The sequence below is a fragment of the Borostomias antarcticus genome, assembly GCF_949987555.1.
Source record: "Borostomias antarcticus genome assembly, chromosome: 4".
NCBI classification, from domain to species: Eukaryota; Metazoa; Chordata; class Actinopteri; order Stomiiformes; family Stomiidae; genus Borostomias; species Borostomias antarcticus.
In genome coordinates this window covers 15391288-15408662 of record NC_140237.1, presented here as the reverse complement: position 1 = coordinate 15408662, position 17375 = coordinate 15391288, and the positions used below count along the sequence as shown (strand labels likewise).

Below are 17375 nucleotides of genomic sequence, written 5' to 3'. Positions count from 1 at the left end.
TCTATCTATCTCTCTCATCTCTCTCTCTCTCTCTCTTCCCCGTTCTCCCCCCCTCCTCCTCCAAGCCCCTCCTCTCTCGTCCAGTCCTCTGAAAGGGGGGGGGGGTGCTCTGCTCTCCTGTACATTATAAATATCCTTTATGGCGGGCTGCGTCCGGCGCTGTGGACCCGCTCGTCTCCTGACCGGACCGGCGTCCCGGGCCCCGGCGCGTCCTTAACGGCGCTGCTACAGCAGAGTGATCAGTAAAAATTTTATGACACCATAAAATAATAAAAACGCCATTAATTTATCACAGCGCTTGATGCCGCGGCTGTAAAGAGAGCGTTAGTTCACTGAATATTTTCAAGCCTTTAAACAAAAAGCCTGATGTTGTGCATATAATTTATCCTGATCATTTTAACTGTGATTTTAGTCCGCGGGTATAAATTATCAAGGTTATAACCATAAGTATATTAAACATAGTATATAAAATTTAATGGAAATTCATCGTACCATATTGCAGAGAGGTGCTGATTTAATCGAACATTCATTAGCATTGCTAACACAGGCAGAGAGAAACTCTATGAAGATTTCTAACCTTGCAGATACGATACAACACAGCACAGTTTTAATAACTGCTTACTGTAGCACTGTAAGTAATATACTGTAACTTAAGTTTATAAATGAACAATCCTAAATTCTCCCGTTGTAATGAAATGTGCCAAGGCCTGTGAAGGCGGTTCTGAGCACGGGTTTAGACACTGAACACAGGGGCTTGGTTCAGTAACGAGCCTTGTTCAACACTGGTCCCAGTTGTCTGGCGGGAGCACGCTCACTAATCACAGGGCCGGGTGTGGAGAGGAGGAGGAGAGGAGGAGGAGAGAGGAGGAGAGAGGAGAAGTTTAGCGCTGAGATAGTTATTAATGAAAGCCATTGATTGATGGCTCCTGTTCTGTCTCCTCTCAGCCCAACATGATACTTAATGATCATGAGTTTATAAAAGGCCTTGATTGATCAGCAGAGGCCAGTCAAGCACTGGGGAGGGAAGAGACGGATCATTTATTACACCCCCCCCCTACCCCCCCCCCCCCCCCTCTCTCTCTCTCTATCTCCCTCTCTCTCTCTATCTCCCTCTCTCTCTCTCTCTCTCTGCCCCCCCTCTCTCTCTCTCTCTCTGTCCCTCTCTCTCTCTCTGTACCTCTCTCTCTCTCTCCCCATCTCCCTCTCTCTGTCCCTCTCGCTCTCTCTCTCTCTCTCTCTCTCTCCATCTCCCTCTCTCTCTCTCTCTCTCTGTCCCTCTCTCTCTCTCTCTCTCTCTCTCTCTCGGCTGCCGAGTCCTCCAGACAGACCTTCCCCAGTAGCATCCTCGCTCTCTGGCTCTGCCGCGGCCTGACCGGCTAATCACATATCCGTCACGTTGTCATCGGGCCACTGGCCTCTTTCATTAAGTGCTATAATGTGTTGGGGGTGATGAATACAGGCGTGTGCATGTCGCATCACGCGGCGTGCGGAACCGGAGATGGAGCCCGGAGCGACGCTCCATCTTATTTTTACAAAGCGCCCTGGGCTCAGCAGGGGGGCGCATACGTCATAATTAGAAAACACTTTAGTAAGCAAAGGGCCGCCTGACAGGCAGGCCCTAATCACAGGACGTAAGCAGGTAGTGGTTAATTGTGGATCAGAATCACTCAGATGGCCATGAATAATGGCTGCTCCTTGAAGCGTGATGGGAAATTGCAGCTCTCTCTCTCTTCCTCTCTCTCTCTCCCTCTCTCTCTCTCTCTCGCTCTGCCTTTCACACACTCACACACAAACATGCTCTCTTTCTTTTTGAGAAATTGTTCTCGAACAAATCGAAAAGCCTCAGGAAATCCAAACGGAGTTGGAATATCTCAGATGTTTGAGGCCTCGTCGGCCCTCCAGAAGAGAACTGCGAGAAGAAAGGGAGACAATTTCCACCACAACAAATAGATTTGTCTTTAATTATTCTTTCCCCTGACGCAACTCACAAGACACAGTCAAAGTGACTCATCTCAGCATCAAAACAGACGTGAGTTCGGTTGGAAAACCACGTTGTTTATCCTCCCCCCTGTGAGCGAGTGTGATATCCTCCGGTAGGGAAGGTATCAGGGGCGGCGCCGTCTCCCATGAACACCGACAACAAACAAAGCGGTCCGCAGCCCGGAGAACAGCGGGGCTGAAAGATTAATGTGTGCGTCGGAGTGTGTGTCGGTGTCGGTGTCTGTGTGTGTCAGGGGAGGTGTTAGCGCTGGGCAGAGACCTCACCTGAGGATCCGTTCAGACTGCGTGTGACGGGCTCAGAAAACACAGAGAAAGAGACGAGGTTGGGGGGGGAAGGGGGGGGTGCAGATAGAGAGCACCTTTTGGCAGAGACTGAATGCTCACCCTGGGTGTAAAACAAATGTGCCTCGCTGAATGGTGGCAGCAGCGCGCCTGCTTTTAGTGTCTTCCAGGCGGATCCGAGGGGGAGAGATTATTTGTATCATGCAGAGTCAAAGTGTCCATCTCCTCCTTGAGTCTTTAGAGGGGAAGACAGCCCTGCGCTAATGCCCTGCACATTCACTCCACATCTAGGTCAGCCAACAATGGAGCTAGCAGCAGTCGCCACTCTCTCCCTGAATAATACATTAAGTGTAATGTGCAGCAGCCATTCTGAGAGGCCCCGAAAGCTGTTATTTTATTCTGTAAATGCACACGGACATGACATTTAATATTGTCACAGCGCGGTGAATGACAGGTTTTCATTGTGCCCGGAGTACAACATGATGCCAAGTTTAATCTCGGCATAAAGCGACATGACAAGACGTAAAACACGGTTCGTTCTCTAAAGCACCGACCATGAATAAACGATGGGAGCCGAGCTCTGGGCACTTCAGAGGAGAGGAGGAGATAGGAGAGGAGAGGAGGAAGGAGAGGGGGGAGGAGAGGAGGGGTAGGAGAGAGGAGAAAAGAGGAGAGGAGAGGGGTGCTCCGAGAGAAGATTACAGAGGAAAATCGGAGCTCTGCAAAGAGGGCCTTGGTCCCATTGTGAGCTCAGGATCACAAAGTATCCCTCTGTAAATCTATTTACGGCCCCCCCGGCTGGACCTGTCTCTCCCTCGCCTGCCTCCCATTCTAGCAGCGCCTGAATAGAGATGAGGGAATAAAAAGCTACATTCAGTCCATGTCAAAAGAGCAGCTCTACAATAGACTAAATCTTCCATTAATATCAAAGGCGTTTCACGATTTCCACGCTTTTCTGCTTTGGCGAGAGTGTTGATCAGTCAATTCTATATGTAGTGAAGTGCAGTATTACACTGTGAGCTGTATATATGCTGGATAATATATTTAGCTCAAGTTGTCCTTGCCTCTGTGTCGTCCAATAGGAGAGGGCGCACTTTGAGAGCCTCGGGCACCACCTTGGCAAGCTGGGCGAGGAGGTCAAGATCGGCCACCGGGTCATCGACCTCACCAGGCCGGAGGATCTTGATGGTAAGTCATCTTCATCATCTTCATCATCCTCTGTCACATTTTCCTTCTTTTGCTCTCCATGGCTGCTGTGTTGCCTGAATCCTGTCAGCTGGAGTCGGTCTACAGCAGTGAGGAGATACCGGTGAGGAGAGAGCAGTGAGGAGATACCAGTGAGGAGAGAGCAGTGAGGAGATACCGATGAGGAGAGACCAGTGAGGAGAGAGCAGTGAGGAGAGAGCAGTGAGGAGAGACCAGCGAGGAGAGAGCAGTGAGGAGAGAGCAGTGAGGAGAGACCAGCGAGGAGAGAGCAGTGAGGAGAGAGCAGTGAGGAGAGACCAGCAAGGACAGAGCAGTGAGGAGAGAGCAGTGAGGAGATACCGGTGAGGAGAGACCAGTGAGGAGAGACCAGTGGGGAGAGACCAGTGAGGAGGGGTTGGGTGAAATTCTCAGCCGGTCTGGATGACTCCCTGAGCTCTGTGTGTCACTTAGCACAGCAGAGAGAGGTGAGGAAGCTGGCAGAGGAGCAGGCTGGGGTGTGTGTGTGAGAGAGAGAGAGAGTGTGTGTGTGCGTTTCTGTGTGTGAGAGTGTGAGAATATGTGAGTGTGTGAGAGTACGTGTGTGTGTGTGTGTGTGTGTGTCAGTGTGTGATGGTGTGTGTGTATACGCGCGTGCGTGCGGGCTGTAAGCGTGTGGCGCTCGTTGGTTCTGGCGGGTAGGTGAGCAGAGGAGCGGGGGCCCCCAGGACAAAGCTGGCCCTTCTCCAGCGCTGGCCACTCTGCCGCCGCGCCTGTTTGAGGTCCCGGGCGCCGGGGTGTAAATTCAGGTAGCACGGCCGTGACACAGCGTCATCTCCCTTTGTGGGGGCCTGGCGTGCACACGGCGCCGAGGGACACTAGCCTTGCCAGTGTTTGTCTCACGTAAATATTTGTGGCAGTTTCCATGGCACTTCAGAGCCGGTGTGGGGGAGAGAAATGGATCTGACTCACCTTTAATGGCCCGGAGCCTCTCAAGATGGAGGGATAACTATTTCTCAGGACAATGCAAGCTGTCCCTGCTTTTATGCGGCGGCGGCGTCTGAAGCACCTCTCTCCCCCGGTTTTAGCCGCCTCAGAAACATGTAAACATAATTAGAGGCGCGCAGCTTTTATCGTCTTCCTCGCGCAAACCCGCTTGTTTACCAACCTCTGAGTTTTTGAAACCTAAAATTTTTATCCTGCCTGTTTTTCACATCACACCCATGCGCTTAAGTGGTGGATCGGAGGTTCGGTTGGCGGCCAGAGGGAGACGGTTCCCATGCGCGGCTCAGACTCCGCCCCTTTACCTCTGACCTCGGGGGAAGATGTTCTCTGCCCCCCCCCCCCCCTTGCATGTCTCCCGGTGGGAACCTTTTCTCTGTTGGCCGCTGTGGAGTCAGGACGAGAGAGGGGCGCGCACCAGCCCAGTCGACGGGGATCGGCTGTGCCCTTTTATGTCCCGCGCGGGGCCGAGGGAACGGGGGGCGCCAGACGCCTCACGGCAGGGTCCCGTCCCAGAGGGCACTGGATTAGGGGCAGGCGGAGGGGGGGGGGGGACGGGGACGAGAGGAGCAGAGAGGAGACGAGAGGAGAGGAGCGGAGAGGAGCAGGGAGGAGACGAGAGGAGAGGAGCAGGGAGGAGAGGGGAGGAGAGGAGCAGGGAGGAGAGGAGAGGAGCAGGGAGGAGAGGAGAGGAGCAGGGAGGAGAGGAGAGGAGCAGGGAGGAGAGGAGCAGGGAGGAGACGAGAGGAGAGGAGCAGGGAGGAGACGAGAGGAGAGGAGCAGGGAGGAGAGGAGCAGGGAGGAGACGAGAGGAGAGGAGCAGGGAGGAGAGCAGAGGAGAGGCAGGGGCCACTGAGGTCTTCTTCCCAGAGGAAGAAAGCTGTGGCTCGGAGCCAGAGCACAGCTCTCCAACCTACTGTACTAACCATCACATCTCTCTCTCACTCTGACTCTCCCTCTCTCTCTCTCACTCTCCCTCTCTATCTCTGACTCTCCCTCTCTCTCTCTCACTCACTCTGACCCCCCCTCTCTCTCTCACTCTGACGCTCCCTCTCTCTCTCTCTCTCTCTCACTCTGACTCCCCCCCCCCTCTCTCTCTCTCTCTCTTTCTCACTCTGACTCTCCCTCTCTCTCCTTCTCTCTTTCTCTCTCCCTCAGTCTCCCTCCCTCTATCTCTCCCTCTCTCTCTCCCTCCCTCTCTCTCTCCCGCTCTCTCTCTCCCTCCCTCTCTCTCTCCCTCTCTCTGCAAAGTCTGTCCGGTCATCTGTCTGTCTGTGAGTGTTTCATCGTGAGCAGTGGAACTGAGAGGAAGTGTGTGAACAGGGTTTTATGGTGGTGATGTGCCCACATTAAAAACTCTCTTTTTACTACCAGTATGTGTTTATCTGAAAACATAACCCGTTTACAAATCCTTGTTTTGAAACATTTCTCGGAAATGAATCATTGAAACAATCTGAAGAAATCCAAAAAATGAAAAGGATTATGTAATTATATAATTATAGATTATAGATTATATATTAGATTATATATTATAGATTAGATTATATATTATAGAATTATAAATATCAGCCATCTAGCTATTCACCATTATTGTCATATTAGAGGTGATGATATGAACATTACAAAATATATTAGTTGCATAAAGTTTACAATATTTTTTAAATAGTTTCTACCTTTTCCACTTTCTAAATCCATTGTTAGAACATATGATTCCTAATAAAACAGCGACCTCAACAACCCCAGCAGCAATGAGAGTACTGAACACACACAGTCCTGCTTTCAACACGAGGAAAACAAGTGAGTTTATCTCCCTGCACCTCAACAGACGGCGACTGTAGCAGGACTCTTATAGAACAGCATCGCTGAGTAGCTCCAGTATACAACACAAACTCTGTCATCACAGAAAGCTGTAGGTCGCTTAAACTAATATTTACCAAGCATGCACTGACCAAATTAACAGCTGGAAAAGTTCTAACGAGGGCCATTGGAAAACAGTGGCTGGGTGTATGGAAATAGATAGAATTTCCTTCATTTTGCAAAGCCACGAGCCACATGCATCTACGCACCACAAAGTCATTAGGTCTTTTTAAGCTCAGATGAAAAACATTAAGGAATACCACAAAGGGCCTCAGCCCAGCGCCTTTGTTCATTCACAGATGGCGGCGCGGAGCCCGTGCGCAAGGCGCTGGGGTCGCCCGTGTGTTTGTCCAAACCGCCCCCGTCACCGCGTCCTGGGGGAACAAAGGGGTCGTTGAGAGACATCGGGGGGGGGCAGGAAACCCAGTTAATCTCGGCGCTCGGTGCGACAATATCAGCCAAAGTGAAACAAGGTGTCCCCGGTTGAGAGAGATGCATCTTAATGAAGTCCTCATGGGGCCGAGGGGAGCAGAACAGAGACATTGTGTATTGTCGTGGCGCAGAGCGAACGCCGCGTGTTTATTTGGGTTGGTAGCTCAGAGCTGCTGTGACGAGATGATTGTTTCGTAGAGAGTGTTGTTGTTTTGCTTCCAAGCAGAGGCCATGGGAATTCGGGCCTGACTTTCTCTGCCCTGGAGTTCCCCACAGAAGTTCCCCACAAGAACCTCCAGTTTCTGCGCAAGAGGCCCTTAAGGCAGAGAAGCACAGCTAGAAAAACAATAGTAGCTCAGATCAACATGATCAATCGTCTTCGCTCTTTGAAGTTGACTAAATTCCCCAAACAATGAAACAAATCGGGGGGTTTTGTACATAAATAAGACAAAACTCATTATTATGCATCGACAATAACATTGCTATGTTTTTATTGGAAATGACACATTCAACGCGTTTTATGAGTGTTTATGACGCTCTCTCTCTCTCTCTCTCTCTCTCTCTCTCTCACACGCGTGTGCCCGTGTGCGGTTCCCAGGCCTGTGTTGCGTGTCATCGGGGGCACATACTTGGCTGCGTGTCAGCTCAGGTCACATGTTATTGGATCATTCTGGAATAGTGAGGTGTGAAGTGGGAACATACCATCCCCTCTCTAAGACTCGCAGCGTGCCAGAGAAGACGGCGCAGACAAAAGCAGGGGCTGTAGCCAGCGAGTGCAAACACGCTAGTCGTTTGTTCCCACGCACGCACACACACACACGCACGCACACACACACACACACACACAGGCACGCACACACACACGCGAGCGGACGACAGAATTCCAAACATCCAGCTTGGGAGAAGAAGAAATGGGAGAGAGAAAAAAAGAATGGGATTGGCATGTTAAAGCAGGGCTTAAATCGTAATTTGTAATGGTTTAATTAGCAGCCGGCGATCCTGGTTGTGACCAGGGGAGCTGAGCTCTCTCTGTCATATCTGGGTTGATCCATCCCACGGGGAGGGGGGGGGGTTATTGTACCAGCGGTAAATACCTGCCGTATGAGACGCTTGGTTTGATCCCACCGCGGAGGGCATGCCAGCTTTGGCCCGATTGTTGCCTGCTCACTGAGGCTCGTCCTCTTCGGCGGATTCCTGGCTGACGCTCGCTGTGTGTGTGCCCTCGGAAGAAAGACCGCGGTGGACTGGGCAGGGGGGTGGGGGAAGCACAGCCCTCTGGCTCCTTTTGGTGGAGTCTGAGCCTGCAGCACACAGATGTGACAGTCTGATGTGATACCTCACAGCTCACGACCTCACCGGGATGGGCTACCTCACTCTCTACCTCACTGGAATGGGCTACCCCACTCACTACCTCACTGGGATGGGCTACCTCACTCTCTACCTCACTGGAATGGGCTACCCCACTCACTACCTCACTGGGATGGGCTACCTCACTCTCTACCTCACTGAGATGGGCTACTTCACTCTCTACCTCACTGGGATGGGCGACCTCACTCTCTACCTCACTGGGATGGGCTACTTCACTCTCTACCTCACTGGGATGGGCTACTTCACTCTCTACCTCACTGGGATGGGCTACCTCACTCACTACCTCACTGGGATGGGCTACCTCACTCTCTACCTCACTGAGATGGGCGACCTCACTCTCTACCTCACTGAGATGGGCTACCTCACTCTCTACCTCACTGAGATGGGCTACTTCACTCTCTACCTCACTGGGATGGGCGACCTCACTCTCTACCTCACTGGGATGGGCGACCTCACTCTCTACCTCACTGGGATGGGCGACCTCACTCTCTACCTCACTGGGATGGGCTACCTCACTCTCTACCTCACTGGGATGGGCGACCTCACTCTACCTCACTGGGATGGGCGACCTCACTCTCTTGTCCCTATCTTCTTTCATACTTCCCCTCACCTGACTGCCTCCTTTCTTTCATTCTATAATGCATTTTATTTTATTTCAAATTCTGTCCTCTCTCTGCCCCCATGTCCCCCTACATCCCCCCCCCTCTCTCTCTCACTCTCTCTCTCTCTCTCTCTCTCTCTCTCTCTGTAATTCATGCTGTTCATCCGCTGTCTCCAGGAGAGACAAATTAAAAGGAGATTCTCATATTGCTCCGTCACATTGAGCTGCAGGCCTCATGAATCACAATAAATTCTATTAAGCAGTACCCCCCCCCCCCCCCCCTCCGGGCCCCCGACCCCCACCCCCACCCCTCATACCCCCATCCTCTCCCTAGCCACAACTCAGAGGGGCTGCTCCTGTCACTGCTAAGCATCTGTATTTATTTACGCAATCACACACCTAACTAACTGTTTCCCAAATGGCCCACTCCCAAAAAAACATCTATTAATTAATTAATGCTCATTTGTAACTGTCAGAACGGGGCTGCCTTTCGTTATTGAGCAGAGGAAAACAACATTGTTGTAAATTGCAGGTTGCAGCTCGGGGTCGAAGCTCGCGGAGCAGACTCGGCCTGCCAGCTCTGATTAAGGCTGCTTGTGATCCCCCCGAAAGGCCGAAGGGCCGGGGTAGGACACAGAGACCACCCCCGGTTTGACAGAACCCCCCCCCCTCCCCCTGACCCCTCCGAAGCTGCGCTAACACAGGGAGCAGGGGGGGTGGGGGGGGGGGGGCGGCTTCGTACACGCCGAACGCGCGCGGGCGTCTGAGACGGAAGACCCCGCTTCTTTCACGGGCTGACGGAGCAGATAAGAACAGGAAGAGAGAGAGGAGAGACGCGCTCCTCCCTCCCTCCCTCCCTCCCGGCCGCGTCTAATGGTCCGACTGAAGCGCCGTGCTCGGAGGCGACGGCGGCGGCGGTTGTGGCGGTTTTGGCGGTGTGCTTGTTTTGTCCCCCTCCTCCATCTCACCTCTGCCCGCCCGCCTGTACGCCGGTATATAAATTGCTGAATCAGTGTCAGCGGTGGAGTAATGGCACGCGGACGGGGACGGCAGGGGGGGCGCCTCGTAAATTAGAGCGAGCGATCCCGTGGGGGGGGGGCGGCAGGGGGGCGCAGACACTGGCTGTCGCATCTTGAGTGAGCGGCGTGCTCCTCGCCCGCTAATGAATACCTTCATCCGGGCCGGCGGGCGGCAGATTGGCCCCGGCGTTTGACGGATGCCGGCGGACCACATGTCATTGCACAATAAACATGGCTGTCAAAACCAAACAAAGTGAAATCAATTCATCGTGTACCGGTGAGCGCGTGCTAAATGAAATTAATGTACTGTGGTGGATGGGTAGCAGGGGGAAAGGTAGTGTATTATTACTGAATCCTTGACGGTTTAAAGCGGTTTAAAGCGGTATAAAGTGGTTTAAAGCCGTATAGCGGAGGAAGACTGTGGCTTTTCTATGGATTACACTAATGTGTTTTCACCGAAATAGACCCCTGTTAGCGCCTAGCAATTACAATACCCTGGTGAAAATTATCCTTGAACCTGGAGGCCTTGGACGACACAGCTGGAGCTGCGTTTTGGTGCTCGAAATCCAGAGCTGTAATGGGCAGACCCAGGGGGTAAAAAATCTCTAGGAATAGGCCTACACTGTAACGTTGTGTTCACTTCACATTACAGTATAGCAATCAAACAGGTGATTTACAAGTTTGAGCTATAGCAATCAAGGGTAGGCTATCTTTGTGAATACTATAATTAATTAATTAATTAATATCAGTTTGGAAATAAGGACAACAGGAGTCATGCAAAAAAACACCCAAGCGGATAATAACGTAGGATGAACTTGAACTGTATTCAATGTTTACAGGTTACCCACGAAAAGTAGACAATTCAAATTATAATATTCTCTCATTCAAAGAAGAAAAGGGTCCAAACAGCCAGACCAAATAGCTCACCTGTCTGAATTTCACACCTGTCTGAATTTCCAAGCACTCCTGCTATTTTCTTTTTAAATAATATTCTCTTTTCAATAATCTAATTCAGTCCAAATGCTCCAATATATAGTCCTTATTATATGTTCGTTAAGTCCCTCATCCATCCCCTCACATTATAGCTTCCATATTACGACGAGACTTGAATATGATGAGACGTACGTAAGGATGGGTTTACAGTAAGTCAGAAATCCTGACAGAGGTTTTTTGTGCTTGTGAATAAGTAGTAGGGCATGTGGATGTTTTTACGAATAATATGAAATGCACCATCAAGAGATGAATAGGCCTACTATTTTAAAGCCTTTCCATCGTCCTCACCGCGGATATGGGCAAACATGATTAAGGATAGCTAAAAGGCCTACAAACGGAGATGTCTGTTTTTGCAAAAGAGACCCTCAAATATGTTGTACAGTTTAATCGAGAATTTAGTCTGAAATCGCTTTAATGCTAAACGCATTAATGTAATCCAGACCTAAATTGAGTATGCGTTGTGGTACAGGGGGGGGGGGGGGGTTGTGAGATTGGCTCAGCATGTCTAGAAGCGGGGGGCAGGGGACATGGGTCCCTCCCCAGGACCATGGGGGGGAGAGGGGGGTGGAGAGACGGGGGGACGGGGGGGGTTCAAGCAGGTGGGAGAGAGGGCTGACCGTCAGGAGCTCAGAGTCTCGTCCTGTCCTCTGCTCTGGTGGAAGTCAGATGAGTGATGAGAGGTGGGGCCCCCCGGGGCCCCGTCTGATCCAGTCTGACTGTGGGAGGGGCCAAACTGCGCCAGCCTCCCAGATAGAGGCCAGCCTTCCTGGATCATAAATGTGTCGGCATGACTGTTAAATATGAGCTTGTGTAAAAGGATTTGGAGGCCCTTAGTGAGAACAGGGCCTCCTGGTGGACAGCCGGACCCCAGCCAGACTCCCCCTGAGCCCCAGGCAAGTCCCAGGCGAGTCCCAGGCTCCCCCCTCAGAGATCAGGCCTATTAGACCATATTGGACATCCACAGTCTGGACATAGCTGTCCTCCCCCAGCCTAGCTGCGCTTTATGTGTGTGTGTGTGTGTGTTTGTGTGTGTGTTTGTGTGTGTAACATTTTCAGATAGTTCCAGATATTGTTGACAGGAAGAAGATGAGTCTCCTCTTCCTGTCTTACTTAGGGCTGCTTGCTCCACCTCCTCCTCCTCGTCCTCCTCACTGTGCTGTATTTAGTAGCAGAAGGGTTTGTGGGTAGTGAATTAATCACTGCAGCGCTGTGTTCCATTACTCATTAAGAGTTTGATTTTGTTTATCAACTGAAATAATAATACAAATCAAACCTCAGGTAACGGCTGCCAAGACTACGAGAGGAAGATCCTAATGAGAACATTTCACATGTGGATGATGAAATATGCATGAGTCATCCCAAGCTTTCTTTTCCAGATCTCACATCATTAAAGATGTATCGTAGCATATGGAAAGCTTTTTTTTTGTCTTATTTTTCAAGCCTTGTTTATCAACATGTTTTTGTTTGTTTAAATATTCATACAGCTTTTATTTAATTCTTTCACATCTTATTTATAAAAGGAAGCAAATGCGCATGCAAACTGAAATCATTATCAGTCTGATGTACAGTTTAATATGGAGGAGACGCTCACATGCTGATTGTGAATGGCCTGATTGAGAAACAGCTCTTTACCGCTCCGAGTCCTGAGTTGGCACACTCTCATCTCTCACTGTTAAAATGGGCTTAAAGGTGCAGTACCCTCTTTGGGATTTCCTGTTAGGAAAAAATTTTTTTTTTTGACTTTGAAAAATGCAACCGACAAAATCCCAACCCCTCCCTTCAGGCCTCCCTCCAAAACCACTCCTCCAAACTGGGGGAAAACAAATGACACACGCTAGGCAGGTGGGTTGGTTGGCAACTCAAAATGATTCGATGCAGTTATTACAGTCCTGCGACTTCCACAGATTATGGATTTATTTCATTTTAGTGTCAGAGCCCTTTATTTATTGATTGCTGTCCGGATGTAATGAATTTCAAAACATAACAAAAAGTGCTTCTGAGCCAAAACGGCATACTGCACCTTTAAGGAAGAATGTTTTATTAGGGATCTCACAGGAGTTTCCTTCATCCTTGATTTTATTTTTCATATAAGAACCGCCTCACACTATTTGCTATTTAGGTTGGCTTCTCTGCGTGTTTTATAGAAAGTTTCTGTAACTTTGAAATGTATGGGGCTGAATATAGAGGTGTGAATACTCAGAGACCCAGACAAAATATTTAACAGGCCTCTAAGTCAAGGTCCTCTTCTTTTGGTTTTGGGTTCTGATGGAGACCTCCATGGACCTGCACAATGTTCCCTTGTTCCTCATGCAAAACACGGCCTCCCCGGGCAGCCAGCTCCAGGTCAGGAGCGGCCCGCGGGCTCCGTGTTCCTCACCCTGCCGTAGAACCTGTGGTCCAGTTCTGAAGACCGTCCAGCCCCGGTGATAGCAGCGATGACATTGGATAGGTCACGGGGGAGGGGACCGTCTTCCTCTCCTTCCTGTTCTGGCGTTTCTAGGAATTAGAGAGGTCACTGGTTTCCGCATGGTTAACCACAACAACGCTGCTTCTGTTGGCCAACAGGGGGCGCCAGCACCGCCGAGGCGCGGGTCTACAGGGAATCGCGGGGCCGGAACACCAACGAGCCCCACATCAAGCGGCCCATGAACGCCTTCATGGTGTGGGCCAAGGACGAGCGGCGCAAGATCCTCCAGGCCTTCCCAGACATGCACAACTCCAACATCAGCAAGATCCTGGGTAAGATGGCTGCTCTTCACCAACCCTCTCCGTCCACCGTAACAGTGCTGTGTGTGAGTTTCTCTGGCTTCCTGTGCTGGGTTAGTTTGGCCATGAATTTGGCCTAAAATTTGGCAGTTGGAAAGACCAGTAACGATAGAATTCTTAGAGGTAGAAGACTTTTGCGACCCGCTGAAACGGGTCTTTGTAATGTAGGTTACTGTTTGCCAGCGAATCCTACAGCCAATAAAAAGGGCACATTGTGAAACATTAAACAACCGTTTTACTTATTAAAATAATAGTATTTCTTGTGTACTTGTAAATGAACTTGAACATTCTGTAATGCACTACAATAGGAGAACGAGACCATGACAAGGGTCCAATAACACCCGCCATTTTGAAGTTGTGGTACATTCCCCATCTCCCACAAACCCGTACTCAGCTGGACATGAAAACCCGGGATGTTTGGCTGTTGGCAATAGTGATAAACGTGTAGTGTTTAAATCTCTATGTTAATAACAAGAAGAAACAGAACGGCATTCATAAAACACTGCAACACTGTTTGGTGAATAAGCCGGGCCAGAGAATCAAACACTTGACTGTTCAGGACTGGAGGGACCCGACGCCTCAAACACGCCACAGCCCTGGCCCCTCTCAGCGATAGGCTGGAAATATTTTCTTCACCCTTTTCCCCCTTAAAGAGCGTAGTTTTCTCCAACTGCATCTGAATCAAACGGGGTACTCTTTACGAAACCTCAAGCGGTTTCATCTCTTAACGACCGTTAGCTGTTTTAAATATGGCTAGGCTAATCAGTTGTGAGGGCTGTGTGCTAACGTTAGCCCGCTGTGCTTAGCGCACGTCTCTGCGTTCGTGAGCGTCTGTACGCAGAGCTTGGAGGAGGCGGGGCGACCGGCAGCCTGTCGTCTGATTGGCCGCGTGGCTCTATCGGCGCTGGCGGACGGACAGATTTACCGCCGTCCGTGTTTAATGCCGGGGGTGAACGGGTCTGGTCCCGTCGGCGCTGAGGGTCCTGAGATCAGGGCTCTTAAAGGGGACGTCAGCCAGGGAGAGCGCCCCCCACAGCGGAGAGATGGCGGTGCTTACTGGCCTGGTGGTTGTGTGGTCCTGTTCACACTCCCAGCTCTGACCAGCTGCCTCCATACTTCATCAGTACACACAATAATGTATTAAGCCCACATTCACAGTTTTGTCAAAGTCTTAAGTGAGCTATTTTTGCTTCTTACAGTATACATTTAGAAAACTGTCAATTGATTCATTTATTTCAGTTCATTAGTTACATTGCTACTAAGCTATGTCAATTTTAGTGGCTAAAATACACAGATGTAAACATTTTTGTTTTATTTTAATTACACCAAGCACTGTAAAATCCTTAACACTGCTGTAGAAATCTCAATTCTGTTAGGTTAGCTTACTTATACAGTGTGTCTGTATGTGTGTGTGTGTGTGTGTGTGCGTACCGCAGGCTCTCGCTGGAAGTCCATGTCCAACCAGGAGAAGCAGCCGTTCTACGAGGAGCAGGCGCGCCTCAGCAAGATCCACCTGGAGAAGTACCCCAACTACAAGTACAAGCCCCGCCCCAAGAGGACGTGCATCATCGACGGGAAGAAGCTCCGCATCGGCGAGTACAAGCAGATGATGCGCTCGCGACGACAGGAGATGAGGCAGTTCTTCACTGTGGGGTAGGTGCACAGTGAAGAACGCCACTCAGGCGCGACGCACGCACACACACACAAACACACACACACGCATGCACACACACACACACACACTTAAAATACACTCTTCTGGCTCATTTGTGTGACACACTCATAGTGCGTCTGCCAAGTTGAAATACAAACACAATACCCTGACGCTCGAGTCAGCCTGACTGCTTGAGTACCCGATGTGTGACAGTAAAATTGTCGACATTAGTATTTAATGCACTTACAGCAGACGTTAATTTAACCTTTTAAGCAAGTCTCGTTCTCCCGTAAAGTGGCGTATTGTTTCTTCCCGTGAGCCATGTTGGTGAAGTGGCATTAAAACATTTCCACAGCCACTTTGCCGTCAAGTGCTCTTTAATAGTGGTGATTTATCTGTTTGAGACAATAGCGTTGAAGAACGAGACGCAGACATTATTACAGGATATAAAACACAAGTGTAGATTTACAGGGGGCCGGAGGGCAGCTGTCTGGAGCGTAACTCCCCTAATTTAGTGCGCGGGTCAGCGACGAGAGGCCTTCTCCAGGTGCTCCTGGCCAGCCGTGAGGCCCTCCATCGCTGGGGTATCAATCACCCCTCCAGACACCCACTCCGCTAACCACCAATTGTCTTTATGTCACTAATAAAGTAGGTGCCGATTCTGAACGCCTCAAAACAGTCCAGCCGGGAGATGCCCCCCCCCCCCCTCCAAAAAAAAAACATATTTTTTTGGCAGAGCTTCTGCGGGAGAGCACCTCTGTGGAGAACAGTTAATCCGGCGCTCTCGACTCAAGTGCTGAAATGGAGGCATCCTTAGGGTTGACTAGAACGGGACGCACACACACACACACACACATACACACACACACACACACACACGGCATTCTTTCCATTTGCTCATTCCATGTGGCCCTAATTGTTTTCCTTTATGCATAGCTGAAGACAGATAGAGAAGATGTTTTCCATTATTAGACACTGTAAGAATGAAGAGCTTATACAGTTTGCCAGATTATGATAAGTAAGGGGGATCAGAAGCAGCTAACTCTCGCTTTCTCTCTCTCTCTGTTTCTGTCTCTCTCTTTCTCTCCTTCTGTCTCTTTCTCTCTCTCTCTGTCTTTCTCTCTCCCCGTTTTCTGTCTCTCTCTGTCTCTCCCGGTTTCTGTCTCTCTATTTCTACCTCTCTCTCTCTCTCTCTCTCTCTTTGTCTCTCTCTCCCTCTCTCTCTTTCTGTCTCTCTCTCACTCTCTCCCTCTCCCCCCCTCTCTCCCTCTCTCTCTTTCTGTCTCTCTCACTCTCTCCCTCTCCCCCCCTCTCTCCCTCTCTCTCTTTCTGTCCCTCTCACTCTCTCAACCCCCCCCCCCCCCCCCTCTCTCTCTCTCTCTCTCTCTCTAACAGGCAACAACCGCAGATCCCCATCAGCACCAGCGCCAGCGTGGTCTACCCTGGGGCCATAACCATGGCGACCGTCACGCCTTCCCCCCACATGACGTCAGAGTGCTCCAGCGCGTCGGCGAGCCCGGAGCCCCCCGTTCCCGTCATCCAGAGCACGTACAACATGAAGCTGGAGCCCAGCGCCTTGGTCAGTGCAGAGCCGGTCAACGGCCAGGAAGAGATGGACATGTACGAGGACTTTGAGGACGAGCCCAAATCGGACTACAGCAGTGAGACTGAGACACAGGAGCCAGTCAGCGCCAACTGAGGCCTCGCCAAGATGAGAGTCACGCACGCACGTGCACACGCATACACGCACACACACACACGCGCACGCACGGATATACACTTATACTGGACAGAGCCCAGAGGGGAGGACTCACCTGAAGGAGGAGAGAAAAAAACAAAGTACACAACAAAATTGAAAACAGAACAAAAAAATATTTCTGATGATATAGTATCATTTAGGAGCCTGCATGCACATGGGGCTCTGTCAGAATCAACAGCTATTGGTCTTAAATGTTTCTTAAATAGTTTGAAGCAGTTTTGGTTTTGTTAATTTTGGATTTTTTTTTTTTTTCAATCTCATTGTTTAATTTTGTGTTTTGATCATGGACATTTACAATTCGATTATTGCCTATAAAACTTTGGAGAACTTGAAATGTAATATTTGATATGAATCTATAATAATTCTTACAGTCTTACATGTTTCGTATAATAGATAAGATAATTTTTTTCCTCTCTTGAGTTAATGCTTTTGATAGATTGCATTAGTGTTCATGATGGG

At 50.0% G+C, this 17375-nt stretch overlaps 1 protein-coding gene across 1 annotated transcript in view; it reads left to right on the top strand.

Annotated features, from left to right (window-relative positions):
* Positions 1-17090, top strand: part of sox6 (SRY-box transcription factor 6) — a gene marked incomplete at its 5' end in the record, with an annotated part of 23322 nt that extends 6232 nt beyond the window's left edge. Inside the window, 4 exons of the mRNA XM_084437352.1 lie at positions 3366-3471; positions 13303-13476; positions 14940-15156; positions 16553-17090. Coding sequence (XP_084293478.1) covers positions 3366-3471; positions 13303-13476; positions 14940-15156; positions 16553-16856 — 801 coding nt within the window. The 3' untranslated portion in view covers positions 16857-17090. The remainder of the gene's footprint in view (positions 1-3365; positions 3472-13302; positions 13477-14939; positions 15157-16552) is intronic.
* Positions 17091-17375: the final 285 nt, after the last annotated feature.